The following is a 17,457-nucleotide window of genomic DNA, read 5'->3' on the forward strand; positions in this document are numbered from 1 at the left end:
TATTCGGGATAGAATGTACAGTTATACCAATTTACAAACAAACAGATAATGATATGACTCATTCTTTTGAAGTTAGATATAAATTGATCACAGCATCATCAGTCAATCTGAAGCCAACTATTCGAAACGAAAAAAACATTTTCAAGTTTTGATATCAATAGAAGTAGTCATGTAAACTTTGTAATTTCAACACCTTTTGTTTTTATTTTTTTATTTTTGTCTCTATTTTATTTGCCTTTGAAAAAGATTCAGAGTCGAAAGCGCTCAAGCTAGACGGAAACTATTTTCGCACTGTTCGTTGTCAGTTTATTGCACTGGAATCGTCAAAGTTACAAGAAAATGTAGGCTATATCATTTGCTTGTTTGGAAAATAAAATACGTTCCTCATGTTCGTGACGTATTCCTACCGTTGTATAGAATACAATGATTTCCTTTATCTTTTCTTTCGGAAAAGGAGTTTCTAGGTGTTGAATTTCTTAATTATGCCTTCTTACAATACCATAATTAAGGTACGGGTCCTCATGCTACATATTATCTTAAAGGCAAAACTGAAAACAAAAAACACATTTAAAGTGAAAATGTTTTACTTTATTTCAGTAAAATTTACAATAATACAAACTGTATATATTAAATGACGAAACTCTTCTTATCAAGTACTTACAAATATTACAAATAAAAGAACCTGGAATGACTAACATAAGGAATACAAACAAGTATATTTCCAAATACTTAAAACTCATAACGAGAATAGTATGTAGGTTAACATAATTGAAAATGGCAGGAAAAATAAGGCAAACATACATTCATTAGCCCAGACCTTTAGAACTGGAAGAACCATCTTTGTGAAGCTGTTTAAATGGAAAAATATTGCTGTTCTCGTCAGCTGGCTAATTCTACTTGTTTGAAAATAACAAACATAGGGCACTTAAAACATATGTTCCAAAAAGCGGCTACATGACCCTGATAGAAAATTCACCTGATCCCGAACTGTCACAATAACTTCTTAATGCTAAAAAAAACGTTTTAAACATGCCGTATACATTGAGGAAACAATCAGAGTTGTTTACCTGTGTTCTTGTTGAAATGGGCGCAGCTTATCTCCAGATCGTACTCGACGTTTGTTTGCCAAATCATACATACAACTTAGTATATACTAGCATGCTTTCCCATAAAAATGTTATTGTAGATACGGTGTGTTAATAAACATATGAAAATGAAAACCGCATTGGCACTTTGCCTTCCTGAGCAAGCAAAACAAGATTCAATTTGTATTTAGACATTAAACACACCGGAAAATGTACTTCAATTTGTATCCGATTTAAAAAGAATAAAACAATACATGCTGAAATCATAAAAGGTATTCAACAAAATGTAAAACCTTTTTATTCCATGTCTGTTTTGGCCTAATAAATGAACCTAATGTGGTGGAATAAAGTCACCAAATAACACAAATTATCGACAAACCTTGCTGAACAGAAAAGGCTGTGAAGGCTATGTCAGTTCGGCTATGAAATTTGTTTTATTGTATCAATTCTAGCAAACATTATATAATGTGACGAGACGGGCTTGAAAACATGATTTCAGTGTTTGAAAGGCGTATGTCCATACCAAAAATCTAGGTTAGAAAGTCACAAAATTTAAACAAAAAATATAAAAAATAATGCTTTAGTTTGGTTGAAATTTTCCTTATAGGTTTACGAGAAGTTTAAAATTGCAAATACTGACGAAGGGTGTCGCAGATTTGCGCTGGACAAAGGTCTTACCTTGAGTCTACTTTAGGTTACAGCCAGGTGAGCTAATGAACTGAAATTTACATTGAGTCTAATTAAACTTTTCTTGTGCCAAAAAATACAAAATGCGAAACAAATACATTTTTCTCCACGTATTATAATAAATGTTATCTCCAACCCTTTCAAACGTTAGCTGTTTGGCTGTCAATTATACCCGACAACTTCAAAAGTCAGCTGTTTTGACCTACATAAGAATAAATAAATCTCAATTCTTCCTAACTTTTTGGATATTTAAATCGATAAAGGCAAATAAGACGAAAAAGTATCAAACTGAAAACAGAAAATATGATTCAGATACATACATGTGGCAAAACTTTTAACTTGTATTGATTTTAGGAGATAATAACAACTATATACAAAGACGTTCATACATGTAGTATCAAGTCAGTGGATGATAAAGGTTGTAAACCTTGCTAAACTCATCACAACTTATCCAAATTCGTAGAGAGAAAATTAAAAAATACAATTTTTCAGACACCGGAAGAATTAGGTGGTTTTGGACTGTCAAGTCCCTAACAAATTTACAATTATCGGGGTGGGACTTTGACATGTGACAATAAATCTTTCATACAATTCAAAGAAAATAAGACACAACAATGAAAAATGTATTTAATTACCAACCAGAAATGTTCTCAGCGGCACTAAATATCTTTAATATCCATCATTGACATTTATAAATATACTGAATTGTCCTGAAAGTAAGTTTCTGACAATATATCGGGGTAAAACTTAAGCATTTACTCAAATCTGAGCACTTCATCAACTCCTGTATCATTAACAGAAAGGACTGCAATGTGAACAAATTCTGAAGCAGTATTTAATTTGTTTCTACGATACATTTCTCTGAAACAATTCAGAAAATAGTCGCAACTTTTCATACTGCAAGACAATCATTAATCCCAGATTCAAGCACAAACTTCAGAATTTTAGTGACTTGGAAGGGAGAGCATTTTGATTCACCCTGACTTCCCAGCCATGCAATGATCATTTGTTGATGCAATTATTCAATTACATTATAAAATACAGCGTAGCTATGGAATGATTCATTGGAGGGGTCACTATAACCACATTCCAAAATTCGCATTAAAGAACTCTGAAACTGGTCAATTCGTACAGACGGTAAAAATGCAGTGTTTGTTTGGCATTTACATTCTGTGGTACTCCGGCAAGGTACATGGATTAGAGTCTCACTAACGATGTGTGCCTGGGTTTTGCTGGTAGCCCTCGACTGAGCGCTGCTTTCAATCGCGGCCCTTACCTCCAAATGGATAAAAGGATTAAAACTAAGATTACTGAAGGCTTACAACACTCTAGTTGTATAGCAGCCGAAAGTGGACTGTTCATCTCAGCAGTTCCTCCTGAATAAGTTTCTGAAAAATTAACAATCACCTAATGAAAGATACATTAAACAGGAAAAGATCCATTATTATGTATCACAATACTATATATTTTGGTGATTGTTGAAAATGGATCTAATTTAAAGTGGCAGGTGAATAAGAAGACACCGCTCATTCTTGGAATGAAAAACGATACCTTATGTAATCATATCAGCATTTATACCTTCGTCAACTGGACACTGTTGGGACAAATACTATCCCATTTCTTACAGACATACACGATACAAAGATAAGTACATTACATTGTCCTTATTGGGCCTAAAATGAGATAAGTATACCAAGGAAACCGGTTCTGAGGCTGTTTAGCTATATATCTTCAAAAGTGTATGGCCCGGTTAAATATGGGAATACCTTTCGAAAACCACGAAAGTTTCAAATACCAAACTCTACAGAGAATCTTGTCAAATGAAATTTTAACAAATCTTAACGTCTTTTCAAATTTGTTATCCAAATGAGAAAGTTAATGAGGACTTGATACTCAGCTCATATGCACCTGTGCAAAGTTACGTATGTATATATAATTTGCATACGTAATTAACTTATTTCATGCGAACGGATTTGGACATGTATGTAAATCTACATGTTCTTTAGATTTCCACTACTTATAGAAGTAGTGCAAAAGCACGATTGGTAAATTTGCACAGTATACACTTTTGAGTAAGTGAACGCATAACAAAATATACACACTTGTGTATTTATAAAAAGGTATTAATAAAGCTAAGAAATTAGTTGAGGAGTCTTTTCAGAAATCACGCTAATTTCACTTTGGGCGCGAAGTCTAGTTCTACGTGTAGCAGTTGTATATACACATGTATTACATATGCATGGGCGCCGGCAGATATATATATATATATATATATATATATATATATATATATATATATATATATATATATATATATATATATATATATATATATACAAGTTTAATCAATCAAATGAAGCTGAAAATATGTCACAAGATTATGTTCAAAACGCTTAATAAATATTAGCCCATGTGTGTGTGTGTGTGTGTATATATATATATATATATATATATATATATATATATATATATATATATATATATATATATATATATATATATATATATATATTACGCAGTATTCTTTTTAACGGCGTGCTATGGGATTGATTGAATGATAGATGCATGGATTTGTGGGTAGATTATTGCAATGCGGTTTAAGCATATACTCATAAAAATTGTCTAAAATGCTGAGGCCCTACTATGAGAGACTGGCTTAACCCCCTTTCTTAGTTTGAATCTGATTTTTTATAATATAAAATTCCTACACGTAATTCACTACCCGTTACTATTAACTGGCCACAAAATGAGTCTGATTATACACGAAATAAAAAGAAAACGAGAAATGATATACAAAAAGTTTTTAAAAAGCAAATGTAATTGAAAAACATCAAAAGAAAGAAAACATAAAAAGGGTAACGCCATGTTAAGACAGAAACAAGAGGTCCAGCTGGCTATGATATTACTTAATTGTCGTACAACCTTGACCATTTCACTAAGAATGTGTATGCAGTATTGTACAAGTAAAACCTGATGTAAACTATTTCCCAACTTTTATACCATACAATTTTTATCTATTTTACTAGGTCTGTTCCCCCCTCCCCACACACTTTAAAGGGCATACTTAACAGATGTAGACCTCGCTCATAATCAAACGCACGCAAAACACTTGACCACACAAGTTTATCTATCAAGTTTAATCAAAATCGGATGAGACAAATAGTCTTTAGAGAGTTAACAATCTCAGTCAATTGTATGCAAAATCACGTAACTAATATACACATTGCTCACTTGGTATTGAATGGTTCTAACACAATTATGTTATAAGCATGTTTATCACGTTGATCAAAATTCAGTTAAAGGCACAGTCCATACATAATATACATAAGGCTCAATTGTTACCGAACAGTTCTAATACCATTATGTTATAAGCATGTTTCTCACGTTTATCACAATCCAGTTAAAGACACAGTTCATTGACATATGCAACCAACACCAATCGTCAAGATCAAATTACTGATATATAACGGATTCGCTCATAATAAAACTCATCCAACGTCTTCATATAAGTCACTTTACCAGGTTTCATCACCATAGGGTAAAATATATACGTCCTTGAGTGGTAAGACGCACGGCTAATCATATGCAAGATTATATTATTATTCTTGCTCAAGAAAACACATGGGACTGCTTGATCACATAAAACTATTAAGTTTGTTCAAAATCAGATAAGACGTAAAGTCTGAAACGTGGTAGGAATAGGATGCACGAATACTTCATTATTATTCAGGAATCTTACTCCTAAATAAACTCAGCTGAGTTTATTATATTCTAGGCTTGATCAAAACTCAATCAGTGAAGCAACAAGCTGGGCCAAGAGGATCACTTCATCAATATCCACAGATTTCGCTCATTATCAAAGTCGTTTAAGATCTTGATAATATAACTTTGTATTCCAAATTTAATCCAATCGGTTCAAAGATAAAGCCTACTGGATGGTAACTAGCTCAGCCAATCTGATGCATTGTCAATTTAATAAGCGCAGACTTTGCTTTTTTATCAAATCTGATTAAGATATTTGTGACATAATCAAAAATCCATGTTTGATAAATAACAATCGAATCATAAATACGAACTCCAGAGTAGTAATTAGTTCAGCCAGTCCGACACAAGACCACCTCACTGATATGCATGGATCTAGCTCATTATCAAACTCGTCTGTTATTTTGAAGATACAAGCCTATATACAAAGTTTGATCAAAATCAGATTTTAAATACAGCCTTCATAGTGGTAACAATCTCATCCAATCACATGGATATCATTTGGCATCGATTACGACACAGATTATATATATATATATATATATATATATATATATATATATATATATATATATATATATATATATATATATATATATATATATATATATATATATATATATATATATATATATATATATATTGATAACAGCAGCCTATATTGACGTTTGATCACAATCGGATCGGAAATATGATCTTCAGGGTGGTAATCAGCTCAGTCAATTATGTACATTATCACCTCAGCCAATCGGAAGTCATACCATCCCATTAATATGGGTTGCTCATTATCTACCTCTTTCGTGATATTGACTTAAGCCTTTTTTCCAAGTCTGATAAAAACAATCCGTTTTGAAATAGTGCCTCAACAGTGGAAACAAATTCATTTAATCAGATGCATGATTAGCTCATTAATAAAGGTAGACATATATTATCGCACTCGAGTAAATATTCTCAGTTTGATTATAATTGGATCACTGGGTTGAAAATCGTAGCCAATCAGAAGCAAGATCACCTCATTAATATGCATGCAGCTGTCTTATTTTCGAACTCGTCCATAATCTTCATGATATGACCTATATTATTCCAAGAAATACGGTCAAAACAGTGATAACAGGCAACTGTTGACAGATGCACGATGGAAGTAGATCATGCCACAAGTTCATTTGACTTTATGGCCAGGTGAATTAATAAGATTTTAAAAAATGAAAACATAGGGAGAGAAAAATATGATGAAAAACAGAAGAAAAAGATCAAAATGTAATCGCATAGCATAAAATAGGTTGATTTAAAAAAAGGGAAAAAGAAAAATGAATGGATGAAAAAATGTTGATGTAATGGGGGAGGGGGCAAAGAAAAGAATAAAAATAAAACATATGATCAAATGTTTAATTCGAATTTCAAAATTGAGAATGAAGACAATCGATGAAATCTGCAGATGTTTTATGCCCTGAACCCCAAACACGGCGTCCTAAGATTATCTAGCTGCAACATTCTTTTCCTCAATTTGTACACAAATAAAATCTGTGAAAATTAGACATTACGTCTGTCCTAGAGGTAATGAGGCACTATTTTCTCGGTAAATAGTATGTAAGAACAACTGAAGATTCTGAACACAACACGTATCATTAGCTGCATGAATCCGGAAATAAAATCCACTCGTCTTTTACGAAAACAAGAGCGGAAGAGACCAAATTGGTTTGAGTCGAGAGCTTGTATACCATTATCACGTGATACTGATTTCATCATAACTATTTAACGAACATTTAGTTTTTAAAGCTTTATGCATACGTCTTTTCATAGAACCAGCTTTACTTCTGAAATATATCTGCCACTTACCTACAATCTTTTCAGTTTAGCACAAATTAATTCTTTGTTTTTAACGTAATTTGTTATGTAAAACTATTCAAATCACCTGCCATGTAATAAGCAAACTACTACCGCGAACTTTGCACGCACTTTCAAATTAAGATTTTGCACATCTTCCGATATAACCCACCCAGCCCATTTAAGGTCGTACGATATATTTCCTATCGAGATGATGTCCGTGATCCTCCAGCTACTCTGGATCGACGGTAGATGCTTATGTACAGCGTCAGACTCACAATGCAAGGGTCGCGAGTTCGGAGTCCGCGCAAGCCAGCCGAGTAAGCTGCATCGGTGCGTATTTTGGGAAAAGCACTTAGCTCCCATTTCCTCTGCATGATATTGCCAGTAATGTGTAAAAATAGTGTTTTAAACAAACAGCCTTTCTGCTGCTCTCATATGCAATCTTGTATCTTTATCCTACAGTGTATCTTTCGAAATTTCTGATGATAGTATCAAGGTACCAAATTACGATATTATATATTAGTACCTGGAATAATACTAATAAAAAAACATATACAACAAAATATTTTCAAAATATTTATATGCAAAAGTTCATGACCAAAATTCTGACAAAGGTTTTAATTAAACTCTTACTTTTACACAATTCCTTTTCGGCATAATATGATCAAACGTTGCCAAAATATGATATTTTAGTGTTCCTTTAATTCAAAGAATTTTTCCACAATAACTTTTAAGTAATCTTCGTGTTATTGTTTCACTGTTTAATATTTAACAGATATGAGCAAATTAAGGCATCGATCGTCTATTTATTTACAAAATGTATTTTAGCATAATCCTTTGTCTTGTGGCCATAAACAGGTACATTCCTACCAGAATGAAATGAGGGCTTAGTCCAATCTCAAAATGGGTATTGGCGTGCATGAATATTAGCTTTATTGTACGCATTAGCACGTAATCAGCTTTCACAATTCATGCATATTAAGTTTATGTTCTGGAGGACGCATAAGCAAGTTGCACAATGAATGCATATTACACTTATGTTCTGGGGACATAATAACATTTAAGCAGCTTGAACAATGCATGCATTCACAATGCATGGATGTTACGGTTACCGTTAGTAAAGTGCAACAGGCCATAACCTGCATTCTACATAAATGCTAATCCACTGTTAATATTTGCCCACCCAAACCATCATATAACCATGTTTTGACAACAAAAGGCACGGCCTTTCAATGTGGTAGACAGTGTTGTCACGGTAACATAACCAGGGCTGATACAATGCTTAATCGGTGTTGACAGGTCAAACATATTCGTCTTGATAGCATCCACATTCGGCCGCGTGATACAAATCGTTTTGAAAGTGACTGGGATATTGTGACACCCTCTCATAATCCAATAATACCAAAATCGTCTCTAATCCCATTCTGCCTAGGTTTCGTGTGGGTTCACGAATTGGAAAAGTGATATTTCATCGGCATGACGATATGCCGGGCCTTACATCATCGTACCTACGAGATATATCGTCAGTTTTCTGATAGTTCCCTTGGCTGACATGCCTCCTGCAACAAAACCTTTTTAATATTTTCTTTAATTTTCCGTTTAGTTTTGTCCGGATTAATTGTTACAAGCGTCTAGAACAATTTCGGGACAGAAAGATGTTTCTTTCACTGCAAGAATGGTTTCAACACATATTTAATTAATAAATTAAGGATAGAGACCAATGTCTTATTTTGTTTTTGTTTTGTTGCTGAAGACACTTGCTAGCACTGCACACGGAATGATAAAGGGTGAACAAACTATCTTTCTCGTAAACTTCACACACATCTAATTGTCCGTGGGAATTGTATGTGCTAGAGACTGTTTAACTAAGACAGCCTGGGATAAATTTACTAATTCACTCCATTTTTAAACAAACACGTCAATCGGCTATGATCGAAACGCATTTGTTCAGGTATCTGGCAGCGCTGATATGTCAGGCTAAATTATAGAATTGGCTCTGCGATACGTGGTTAAGACCAGTGAAATGTAAGTGAAAAAAATAAAACTAAATTGACGCTTTTTTATATTAAAACACACTTCGCTGGTATGATGACTGTTTAAACATTTGCTGGTTTGGTTCCCATTATACAAATGTAACGAGGCGCTTCACTTGTTTTTAATCGATCAATGAATCTGCCATTATGTACACATTTTTTCCTGCAATGAAATATTTATCAGTTCTTTCACAATAATTATTTGGAAACTAAATGTATTCGTCTTCTCTAAACAAAATCGTTAAATTAATGACTAGAAATGTCTGAAATGGTTCATATGTGGCCGGCATTTTGTGTGTACACTATTGGGCTTTAAAACATTGCTATCTATATCGAATACTGGACGGTGAATGGCTGTTAATAGTGGAATCGTGTATTAGAAGAAAGAAATGAAATGGTGGGAGTTTCTTCTATGGCCCTTGTGACGATGCCCGCCCGTAAAAGGCTCTGCTTATTCCCCATCGCACTAATCGTGACAAGGGTTCGTTACCAAACATTCAAAAAGTATGACCTAATACAAATCCAAACACAAAATTTGGTTGTGAACATGTAAAGAAAATGCTACTGAAATTGTTTATATATATATATATATATATATATATATATATATATATATATATATATATATATATATCTTTTCGCAGATGATCACTATATAGGCAACGTTTATACCAAGTTAGGTGAATATCCAGCTACCTTACAGATACAGACAGAAGGTATTATAAAACCCCTCTGCTTAAGCGATGGGATTTTAAACCAAAACGTGAATTCTACTTTAATTATTTGAAACATCACATATATGAGGAAAGCTGAGTTGAACTTTTTTCATTGTGACTTCTCCTCGACACGCTATTTACGAACAACATGTCCAATTATTTCCAAAATCGCTTACCTTCCATCATATACTTAAAAGTAAAATAGAAGGGCAGTTTGTCGTGAATTTAGTGTGGTCAATGGTGGTATTTTGACATTTATAATTCTTCGTAACATCAGCCTTACTGTATTTGAGATGGATCTCCATCATTTGTAAAAATATGAAAGGCCTATATGCCAGAAATACTTGTGTCAGATTTGGTAAAATTATGTCCAGCGGTTGTTGACAAAAGTCGTTTGTTATCTTTAACAATGGCTGTCATATATAACGGCAAAATGACATCTTTTGTACAAATCTGAAAATATTTAATATAAAAATGTTTTTATCAAATTTCTTTAAATTCGGTTCTGCAGTTTGGAAAAAGGAGTCGTATAAATAGTTTCCTTTTCTTAAAAAGAGTGGTTATATTTGATGGCAGATCAGCATCATTTATACAAAAGACCTTAATGTAATAATTTATACAAAAGTCAAAAGACCTTAATGTAAAAATTTATACAAAAGTCAAAAGACCTTAATGTAAGAATTTATACAAAAGTCAAAAGACATTAATGTAAGAATTTATACAAAAGTCAAAATACCTTAATGTAAGAATTTTTTTTGTAATTTGCCGAACTTCCACGCAGGGATAATTAAGAACATGTCACAACTTGGAAATCATTGAGATCCTCGCCGATGGAGATGCAGAGGTTTATTTGTTAAGACGTTGCATTTCCTGACCAGAAATGGTGTAGGTTCGATTCCTAATATCTGACCAGACGATATCAATTACCGAATTTCTCAGGATTTTTAAAAATTTCGTAGGTTCCTTTGCTCTTGGAAATGAAATATGTAAGTGTTTCATCAGGAAAGAAAAATATATCATTTGCTTATTGAAGGCTGAAGTCCTAAAATTTACATTTGAATGATATGCTAGTAATGGCACGGAATAAATGAAAGGAATAAAACCGTGCACAATATATGTTATAGGATGGATATAAACGAATAATATTTTTTCGTGCGCTTTAATATGGTAATAGCAGTAACTATGAAACAAGCTTTCAGCAATGGTTCTCTCTAATGACTGCATCAACTAGTACATGTTTACACACAAGTGAAAGCAAAATATTATTCTTGAACATAATAAAGATAAATTCTGATGCTTAGGAATAGTTATAGGTTTCCATGAGAGATGCTGTAAGTTGTTCAGCATAACGGCTACCTTGGATTATTAGTTAACTGAATTACAGACTTTTCCTTATTATAAACATGTTAGCAAAACAAACATGTAATAATTCATTCTTATTCTACTAGCTAGTCTTACAAATATATTTCTATTATCAAATTATCATAAGCTTAGAATGTACTTTGTTACACCGAGATTTTCTTCAATCTATATTACAAATCATTCATTATAGGTAACAATGATATCCTACCTAAAAAATTTGTACACTCTTAAACAAATTGACTTCTAAAATTAATATTGAATCCGTTTGAAATTCTTTTATGTACGAAGAACTCCACATAATCTCAAACCCGTGCTTCTAAATATTCCTTGTCATAGCTTACTACCCTTGCTTTCTAGTAAAAAGAGTACCGTGACACATTATCCATTCTACCCGTGTTTAGTAGGCACGATGTAGATAACTGACTTTTAATACAGAAACCATTGTTATTCAGTCACAGTGACTTTGATCTCTCACCTTTTGACACCAAAATAATGGGGTTCTTCCTTATCCCAACTGCCAGCTATTCGCAATAGTCTGTATAGATCCGTGATGTCAAACTAACGTTTTTGTGCGAAAACAATTTTTCTTTGTTCAGACAGTGGCACTAACCTCTAACCGTTTGACCCCAAAAGCAATAGCTCTTTTCCTAACTAAAGTGCATAACACGCAAAAACGTTGCTCCATGTATGTAATGAAGAACTAATGTTATGTGGAAACGAGTATTGTGTTTTCAATCAGATATACCTTGAACTCGACAACAAATGAACCGGCGACTTCCTTACCCCAAATACACAGCGTGCACAAGAACTGATCCAGGTAAGTGATATATAAATATTGTCTATTTTTGGAATCCATTTTTCATCTTTCAGTCAAAGTGATCTATACATTTGACCTTTGTCCCCGGAAGCAATATGGTTTTCTTCCTTTTCCCAACGCGCAAGACATCCACAAAGCCACTTGCCTTTTAGCTTTTGATTTAAAATCAATAGGATTATTCTTTACCAAAAAAGCAAGCCAGCAGTAAGTTTGGTAACTGTAGATAGTGGACAACTCGATCTGTTGTGCGAAAACGGAATAGGCAACATACAGGCGGACGAATGATAAGACATCATAACATGGCGGGAATGTAAAATCTGGGAGATAATTGCATGCATGCTTTAATTAAGAAATTACTAAATTTAAATTTCTGAACTTTCCACAAGTCAGTTCAACATTAATTTGACATTCCAAACCTAATGAAAGCCTGATCATAAAAAGAGCTATTAGATTGGTAACCAGCTAAACCAATCAGACGCAATATCACCTCAATGATATGCAAAGATGTAGCAAACGCAATGAATTAGACGCAATATCACCTCAATGATATGTACATATGTAGCAAGCTCAACCAATCAGACGCAATATCACCTCAATGATAAGCACATATGTTGTAGCGAGCTCAACCAATGAGACGAAATATCACCTCAGTGATATGCACAGATGTAGCAAGCTCAACCAATCAGACGCAATATCGTCTCAATGATATGCACATATGTTGTAGCAAGCTCAACCAATCAGACGTAATATCACCTCAATGATATGCACATATGTTGCTCACACTGGAACTCGTTCAATATATACATGATATACTCTTAAGAAACAGCCTGATCAAAATTTGTTCACATATATGGCCTCTACTGTGCTCACAGGCTCAGCCAATCAGATGCAAAATCTCTAAATTCATATGCATGGATGTCGCTCATTACCAAGATCATCGCATTAGCATACGTGGATGTCTTGCATAATCTATCTCGTCTGAGGTTGTGATGGTGTCAGTTTACAAACAAGATCTGCTTAAACATAGTGCCTCTGGAGTGTTCGCAAACTCGACCAATCTGATGCTAAATAACCTCAATAATATGCATAGATGTCGCTCATAATATACCTCATTTGAAACCTGGATCATGTAACTTTCTTACAAAATCTAATCGAAATCTGATCAGAAATGAAGTCTCTATAAAGAGTGTTCACAAACATGTGTCAAGGGACGATGAATGACGAATTACAGGAGCAGAGTTGCACATACATAAACTAGCATGGCCATTAGCAGGATGAAATAAAAGCAGTAAAGCGGTAGAAAGTTAACAACTTCACATCAAAAATGGCAATTGGGAAGATATAATGGTAAGCATGAAGTGATCTTGACAAAACCATTGGAAGGAGTAGAATAATTATATCCCTACAATAGTATCTTCTTTGACACAATAAACGTAATTGGTGTTTTTGATTACACGTTCAACAAAAGCCATATACTGCAATCGATCGGGTATCAATATAGGTCTTGCTAATTATTACAGCTTTGACGTCAACTAATTGTCTCATATTGGAGAAAACTCTGTCTAATAGACAGCTGTAAAAACATAAATCTCATTTCAGACTCATTATGTCAAGTGATATTTTCGTGCCATTCGAAACGGATTTATTCCAGACGCATACCGAAAGGACAAAACCCTTGTAGGAAATTTCTATCAGATTAAGACGTAGTTTTATATCAACAGCATCAAGCTAAAGTGTTCTCCGTTTCAGCATTACGTGAAACTGATCCAATGTATCCGCACTGCTGACATACCGCACGCATTATATTAGAGCAGCTAAAATGTAATTTCATTCAACTGAGTTAATGAAGTAGACCGATCATTTGTGAGTTTTCTTACTGCAAGGCCTATGTTAATAGGCTTTAATTGATGCATTCACAAGCAGCACGTGCTTGTGACAGGATAAATAGTAGGCGCGCATATGAAATAAGAGTTGTTCAGCGCCACAAGACAAGTCTTACTGACAATTTTGTTTTACACAAGTTCAACAAGGATGTTTCATAACATATTTTTGCATGTATGTAAATTCGTATTTAAATATGGTGATCATCCTACAAGTTTCACTAACACACACACACACACACACACACACACACACACACACACACATATATATATATATATATATATATATATATATATATATATATATATATATATATATATATATATATATATATATAATGTATCTTATCATATGTACCATGTATCTTACCATCCATATATATATATATATATATATATATATATATATATATATATATATATATATATATATATATATATATATATATATATATATCTTACCATTTGTATAACATGTCTTACGACATGTACAATATATATATATTACCATATGTATAATGTATCTTTCCAGGTATATAGGATGCATAATACTATATTATAATGTATCTGAGCAATAATTTTCATTCAGGATACACTTACCTCGTCTATCAGGATTGGGTTTTTTTGCTGAAAATAGCGAGATAAAGTATATTCAGTAACTTAATAAAACAATTTGGGAGCTATTAACAAAGTACTAGTCGAGTTAAATAAGATTCGAAATTACCGGTTGAATTACATTTGCAATTCGTAATAACACATTCATTTGCATGCAAATTATTATGAATAACATAAAAATGCCACTTCTGAAAGATACTTAAAAATTACTGATGTCTGTATTGGGTTGAATGACAACAATTGAAACCTCTCTTACCTCTATGAGTAATGATGCAAGCATTTGTTTGGCTTAGATTTTAATCTGTTTCCAGAGTGTCAACTTAAGACTAAAAAAGCATCCATATCCGCAACGTCAGTTCAGTAAGATGTAGTAATACGCAAGATAATAATAATGATAATAATAATAATAATAATAATAATAATAATAATAATAATAATAATAATAATAAAATACTAACAATCTAGTATGTGAACAGGAACACTTTTCACAGTTAGGTCGGAGCTTCTACAGATGTAGTCCCCCGAGTCAGCCATAGTGCTTCTCTCTATGATAAGCTCGCTGATGTAGGACCGGCCAGGAATTGGAATATGCTTCAAAATTTGTGTCCTTCCGGACCATTTCGGATTCGACGTATGAATTCGGTTTCCTTGATGGAACCAGTCTACGTCTTCGGGGGCTTTAACTGCGCCGGTGGCATTACAAATTAGGTGAATCATTTCATTTTTGTCTACGATAAAAGTCCCATTGATCTCCAAACCTGAAAACAGTACAAATGAATCCGTAAACAATTTCATTAATTAAAAATATCACTTAATTTGTAATGTAACTTTCACACACTATACTGGACAGGTATTGGCAACCAAAACTGGTCCAGGAATTCTCACCCACGGGTCTAAAATTACGGTTCTAGTATTCACAATCAACGACGATGAGAACAAACTTAATATCTCAGAATGCTTATTGATTTTATACGAATATTTCTTTGAATAAGTAGTTTGAAATACATTTGACACACTATATAATTTTAGCATTAGTGATAAAATTCAAAAGTTTCTCGATATCACTAGCTAAATACTTCTACTTCTCTTCATTTTCAGTACCTTTGCTTCAAAAATGTATTTCCTTTTCCGAGAAACATATGGTAGAGACTGTGCAAATCTAACCACAAAGTAAGTGAAGAAGCAGAGAGTATGGGGTCAGTGAATTCTTGCGTTATTAGTGAAAAAAAGGAATGAAAGTGCAATTCATATATGCATACTGAACTATATATATATATATATATATATATATATATATATATATATATATATATATATATATATATATATATATATATATATATATATATATATATATCTTTGTGTGTAAAGATAACATCAAACTTTATCATAAATCTAGGTAATATAAATCTAGGTTAACATGTGACTGTAATTTTCAATAGGACGCAAGCTAAATCAACAGGTCATTTAAATACATTGATGCCCCCAACCAATTTGTTCAACCAGTCTCAAATCGTTTTAAATAAACTAGAGGCAGTATGAATCAATGTAGGGATGATTCTCAAACGTTAGGGCACGGGAGAAGCGCCCCTAACTAAACTAAAACAAATAAAACAAATAAAACAACACACAATCTATTAATAATGCAAAGAGATATAAAAGCACCTTATATCGATGACATATTTAAATCTTTGTATGGTTAATTTTTAACTAGATATACTCATTCTAGTTTTGCAAGCATAAATCTCTAGGTAATTAATACCGGTTTAACTACATCTGTTTATAAAATCTATCCAGATATACTGTCTGTTGGAATGCAAAAATATGTGATGATCATGTAACCCATCGCCTTATTATTACGAAAGCATATACATCATAGTAATAATCGAACTTGTCCCAGACCTAACAATCAAGACTTGTTAAGAAGAAGGTCAGATGAAAATCTCGCTATCACTGTATTATCTATGGTGGAAACAAACTCGGGCAATCAGAAACTAATTTCATATATCATTAATGCATGACGTAACTGGTAACTGATTTCATCAATGTTCTTGATGAAATTATAATTTTTTCAAGATACGATCAAAATTCTATATACGATGGTAACAAGTTAAACTAGTGAGTCACACCTTGGCGCGATTCCCGCTAAAAGTCATACGTTTACCCCAAATTTCCAAAGACTTCCATAAAACTTCAGTTGAAAATTAGAAAGCCTAAATGTGTCCGTTCTATACATATATTTTCCTTTAATCAATACAAGACCACAGATCTCACAACCTGCCAAATATATATCAACCGCACATCTGCATGGTTTCACTTCGTTAGGTTTCCGTATCGTCAGCAGTTCACGCCGTAGAAACTATACAACTGTCCCCTAACAAAGGGAACTATTTTAGCTACGCCACCTTAGGCCAGTCAATCCACGGTTTCCAGACACATTTCGCCAGCACAACTGCATCACATTTGCCACCATGACGATATAAACGGTATCTACTAAGTGCCATCTTGTTGATTCCATTGTGTAATTTATAGGTTTCCTGTCGTAAATATTGCCACTGCAGTCACACCACCAATGTACACCACTACATTTGGTTTTGACCTTAATTCACCACTAAGGAACCATGGCATCATGGAAACTCAATGATACTTCATTCCGTGACGTTTGCTCCT

The 17,457-nt window shown here is 33.3% G+C and overlaps 1 protein-coding gene across 2 annotated transcripts in view; it reads right to left on the reverse strand.

Moving 5' to 3' along the window:
- Nucleotides 1-566: 566 nt before the first annotated feature.
- The window catches only part of LOC149801576 (neurotrimin-like), a 133,782-nt gene continuing 116,891 nt past the window's right edge, over nucleotides 567-17,457 (reverse strand). For both annotated transcript variants that reach the window (XM_089955805.1, XM_089955806.1), the window contains 3 exons: nucleotides 15,246-15,545; nucleotides 14,773-14,799; nucleotides 567-3,160 (listed from right to left, as the gene is read on the reverse strand). In XM_089955805.1, coding sequence (XP_089811931.1) covers nucleotides 3,045-3,160; nucleotides 14,773-14,799; nucleotides 15,246-15,545 — 443 coding nt within the window. In that variant the 3' untranslated portion in view covers nucleotides 567-3,044. The remainder of the gene's footprint in view (nucleotides 3,161-14,772; nucleotides 14,800-15,245; nucleotides 15,546-17,457) is intronic.

The sequence above is a fragment of the Sinohyriopsis cumingii genome, chromosome 4 (genome assembly GCF_028554795.1).
Source record: "Sinohyriopsis cumingii isolate HCF-2022 chromosome 4, ASM2855479v2, whole genome shotgun sequence".
Lineage (NCBI taxonomy): Eukaryota > Metazoa > Mollusca > Bivalvia > Unionida > Unionidae > Sinohyriopsis > Sinohyriopsis cumingii.